The sequence below is a fragment of the Hippocampus comes genome, unplaced genomic scaffold (assembly GCF_001891065.2).
Source record: "Hippocampus comes isolate QL1 unplaced genomic scaffold, H_comes_QL1_v1.1 scaffold637, whole genome shotgun sequence".
In the NCBI taxonomy this organism is placed as follows: Eukaryota; Metazoa; Chordata; class Actinopteri; order Syngnathiformes; family Syngnathidae; genus Hippocampus; species Hippocampus comes.
Window position 1 is genome coordinate 8071 of NW_017805419.1, and position 4867 is coordinate 12937.

Below are 4867 nucleotides of genomic sequence, written 5' to 3' on the forward strand. Positions count from 1 at the left end.
CAACCACATTGGCCACGCCCACCACCTCTGGCTTCACGATGCTGGCATCATGTTGCCTCTCTTCAAAGTTCCGCTCAAAAGTCATTCACATCTGTTTTAATGTTACCAGGTGGTAACATCGTATTATTTCATGTTAAGATTATCTAAATTGCATTCTGTTGTTTAATTGCTTCGAGATGATTTTATGTTGATAGATTCTGATTGGCTTTTGAAGACAGGGCAAGCAGGACGAATAGGCCTCATGACGCCCATGTGTTTGAGCATCATATTATTTCATGTTAAGATTATCTAAATTGCATTCTGTTGTTTAATTGCTTCGAGATGATTTTATGTTGATAGATTCTGATTGGCTTTTGAAGAAAGGGAAAGCAGGAAGTGATTTTAGTTGTGAAGTGTGTGTTCTCGAACATGCTGCGGAGCAGACGTCTTTTTTTTTCTTTTCAATAAAACTGCATTCAAAGGATTCCATCTCTCCTTTTGCCGTTCGGAAAGTAGAGCCATACATTAAAAAAACAGAATCCCTCAACTTACATTAGCTATAAATGAGTCTGATTAAAACCAAGACAAGACAAAGATGACGTTCACGCGAACCACAGTGCGTTGCTCTGCAGATACATGACTTCCATGGTGCACGTGTGATGTCACTGCTTCAGAAAGCCCCCGCCCCCTCAGCAACAAGTCAGAGTTCACGCACATTCTGAGTGCAGACATGAGTCGGGCGCTTGAATGTGTGCTGACGGCTGTTTGGATCCTGGGTGAGGTCGAGATGTGAAGTCACTGTCGCATTCCACTGATGTCTGATCGCTTTTGTTGCCTTTTTGTGACAGGAATCAGCAGCCAGACGGTGCACCAGCCGGAGCTGGACGTCCACGCCGTCGAGGGTGCAGCAGTGACGCTCAGCTGCAGCTACGACAGTTCGATGTCAGGCGACTATATCTTCTGGTACAAACAAGAAGTGAACTCACTGCCGGACTTCATCCTGAGAAACGATCAGTTCGGTCAGGGCAAGAAGGGGGAAAAATATGGTGAAAGGTTTCACTGCAGCATGGATGCCAGCGCTCGGCAAGCTCTTCTGCATATCGAACGCGTGAAGCCCAGCGACTCGGGAGTCTTCTACTGCGCCCTGCAGCCCACGCTGACACATTCACTGGCGTGTCTGCACAAAAACACCTGCACCCGCCTCATCTCATGAGTGACATTGGGGTCGTGGCCTCACAGGAGTAGATTGGTCTCACTGTAGCAAGAGCTGCAACTCAGCGTGACAACAGGCTGCTACCGTGCTCGAGGATGTTCTTGTTTTGTCTCATTTTTTTTACTTCACTCCGCTCTGTAGTGGGTCTGATACTCTGTCTGCTCTTTCGGTTATCCCATCCAATACGACATGTAGTTTTCTTCTGGTATTATCCAATTTCTTCTCTTCATTTCTGTTCTCAAGTGATGTTGACAGTGCAGCTCAGACGTCAATTAGGAGGCCAACGACAGCTGACGCTGCTCACCAGTGTAATGGCAGCCTACTTGGCAAATGAAGCTGCAATAAAATGACAAAAGTAGCGAAACGACATCAAACTCTATCGACATATTGCACATGTACAATCCAAATGCAGAGTACTATCCACATGAATCCCTCAGGCCGCTGTCACAGACTGAGTCCGCAGTCTGTGACAACTTATAGTTGTATAATCACGTGACCACAATGCGTGGTTTGTTGCCAGGAAGAGATTTTTTTTTCTTGATCGGAATTTGATGTTTTTGAATTTTGTTCGTATTAAAATAGAAGCACCAAAAGTAAAATACAGCCTTATTCTCTTTGTAGTCAGGAAATAGTCTAATCACAGTTGGATTTTCAATGTTGATTCCTAAAATTGCAACAGTACACAGCATGAGACAAAAAAAGAATGGCAGGTAAATTTGTTTTAGATTCCCGACAAGTTTTCTTCTCGTGTCTCCCGTGTTGTTTAGTTTTTTTAAAAAGAGCAAAGTTTGCATCTGCTACCGTGTGTGTTTGGGCACTATTCCCCCCGTTCTATTTGAGATGGTATAACCAAGAGGCGAGGTGCCGCTTGCTTCTGTTATTGCCAGTTGCCATTCATGCTACGAAAGCATCAGTCAAACGCCATCATGTCTTGTGTCTTTATTAAACAAACAAGGTATCAGAAGTGATCCTACCCACTGCTGTTTTCGGTAAGTGCCGTCACAGCTGTAAGTTTATTGAGTGCGGAACACGCACTTAGAAGTCCAATATCGCGACTGTGAGAGCAACGAGGCTGATGACATAGCGGCTAACGTTAGCATCCCAGTCCCGCAGGAGATGAAGCTGACTGGAGATGTTGCTAACAACTGGGATAACTTTCGTGCTGAATTTGAAGACTATTCTTTGGCATCCGGGTTGGAAGATAAAGACAAAAGAGTGCAGGCTGCTGCTCTGAGAAGACTTATGGGAGGCGATTGCCGCCACGTGTACAAACACAACCTGAACCTGTCTGCGGCACAACAGGAGGACGTGAAAGAGATATTGAACACGTTGGACAATTATTTCAAACCAAAACGGAATGTAATATTCGAGAGATACGTGTTTGGAAACTGCAAGCAGGACGACGGTGAGCCAATTGATTCATTTGTTACAAGACTGCGCGAGAAGGCTGCTTCATGTTAATACGGAGAGCTAAAAGAAGAGCTGCTACGCGACCGGCTGGTCCTTGGAATCACTGATGAAAATGTGAGAAGACGCCTACTAAGGGAGAATATGAAATTGAAACTCGTGACGCCAGAGCGCATATCAGAGAGTATTCATGTTTCAGACAAGCAACAGCAACGGGGCACACAAGGCATGTATAAACCCAAAGATGGACAGAGAAGAGGGGACATTAATGTCGAGTGCAAATACCGTGGTGGCTCACACAAACGGGGAGCTGATGCATGCCCAGCATTTGGAAAACCATGTCGTAAATGTGGGACTTTGAATCACTTTGCAAAAGTGTGCATGACAAAAGTTCAATCCAACCAGAGAATTAATGTCACGGAAGACGCACAGTTTGATGAAGAACAGGATGATATCTATGCTGCAGAGAGCATTGGTGCTCTACATGGTCAAGGAAAAAATTGGTTTGCTACCCTCTCGTTAAACGGAGCACCCCAGAGATGTCAGTTGGATTCGGGGGCCACGTGCAATGTAATGAGCATCAAGAGGAAGCTAGCGCCCGACGTTCCGCTACTCTCAAGCAAGGCCAAGCTAGTTTTGTATTCAGGAGAAACGCTCAACTCAATCGGGGTTTTTAGAACAGAATGTGTTGTACGCGTGAATCTGATCGGGCAGAGCAGCACTGGGCCACTTACCAAGCAGCAACTGGTTGAGTCTTTCTCAGATGCGTTCACGGACCCAGTCCAGGAACTTCCAAGAGAGGTACACTTTGAGCTTGACGGTTCTGTGACCCCGGTACAAACTTCACCACGAAAAGTACCAGTGGCCCTCAGAACAGCAGTAAAAGCCCGACTGGATAAACATGAACTTGATGGTCATATTAACCCTGAGAACAGAGTGGATCAGCAATATGGTAATCGTTAAGCAGCCAGAGAAAATGAGGATCTGCATAGACCCCAAGTACCTCAACAAAGCATTAAAACGCTTGCACGACCAAATGCCCACACTAGACGACGTGCTGTACAAATTCCCGAAAGCTCGTGTCTTTACGCTCGTGGACGCACGGGATGCTTTTCTTCAGTGTAAACTGGACAGAGAGAGCAGCTTCATGACGATGTCCTGGACTCCGTGGGGAAGATATCGATGGCTAAAAACTTCGGTTTGGCGTGTCGGTCGCTCCGGAGGTCTATCAACGCAAACAAGATGAGCTATAGTCAGGGCTTGCTGGAATTGAACCAATAGCTGACGACATATTGATTGTTGGGTGTGGGGACACAGATGCGGAAGCAATCAAGGACCACGACGAAAAGCTAATCGCGCTAATGGAAAGGTGCAGGGAGATCAAACTGAGACTCAGCCAAAAGAAACTACAGTTTAAGGTCAGGGAGGTCAAGTTTCATGGGCATGTTTTGTCATCCAACGGTCTCCAGCCAGACCCAGAGAAGATCAGGGCAGTTCAGGAGATGCCCCACCCCACGGATGTGAAGTCTGTGCAAAGATTGATTGGTTTTGTTACATACCTTGCCAGGTTTCTTCCACGCCTGTCAGAAATATGTGAACCCCTATGAAGGCTTCTACTAAAGATGATATGTTTCACTGGCTGCCTATGCATGATGCAGCTGCTGAGGAAATCAAAAGGCTTGTGACGTCAGCACCACTGTTGAAATACTATGATGTGTCAAAGCCTGTCACCGTACAAAGTGATGCCAACCAGAAGGGTCTGGGGTGTTGCCTTCTCCAGAATGGCCAACTAGTTAGCTCTGCATCTCGTGCATTAACACAGACCGAACAAAACTACGCTCAAATTGAAAAGGAGCGTTTGAGCATCGTATTTGCATGTCAACGATTCCACCATTACCTCTACGGCAGAGAAGAAATATCAGCAGAGATAGATCACAAGCCGCTCATCGCCATCTTCACCAAGCCTCTCCTGTGTGCTCCGAAGCGTCTCCAGAGCATGCTTCTCGCATTGCAAAGCTACAACCTCAAGGTAACATACAAACCGGGCACTGACATGCATATCTGCGATACACTTCGTCGAGCCACAGTTCCAGTCAACACGAGCAATGAGGCCTACAATTGGCAGTCTGTGTGCATGCTACAGAGGGCGCAAGAGAAAGCTGAAGACATGAATCAAACGGACGACCTGAACGTCACTAATCAGCGTTTAACACAAATCAGAGATCACATAGCGAGTGACACCTGTCTTCAAATGTTGAAGGATATGGT

The 4867-nt window shown here is 46.2% G+C and overlaps 1 protein-coding gene across 1 annotated transcript in view; it reads left to right on the forward strand.

Moving 5' to 3' along the window:
* The first annotated feature begins 694 nt into the window (after positions 1 to 694).
* LOC109518280 (uncharacterized) overlaps positions 695 to 4867 on the forward strand; it is an 18707-nt gene continuing 14534 nt past the window's right edge. Inside the window, exons 1-2 of the mRNA XM_019874031.1 lie at positions 695 to 755; positions 828 to 1131. Of these exons, the coding sequence (XP_019729590.1) occupies positions 710 to 755; positions 828 to 1131 (350 nt within the window). The 5' untranslated portion in view covers positions 695 to 709. The remainder of the gene's footprint in view (positions 756 to 827; positions 1132 to 4867) is intronic.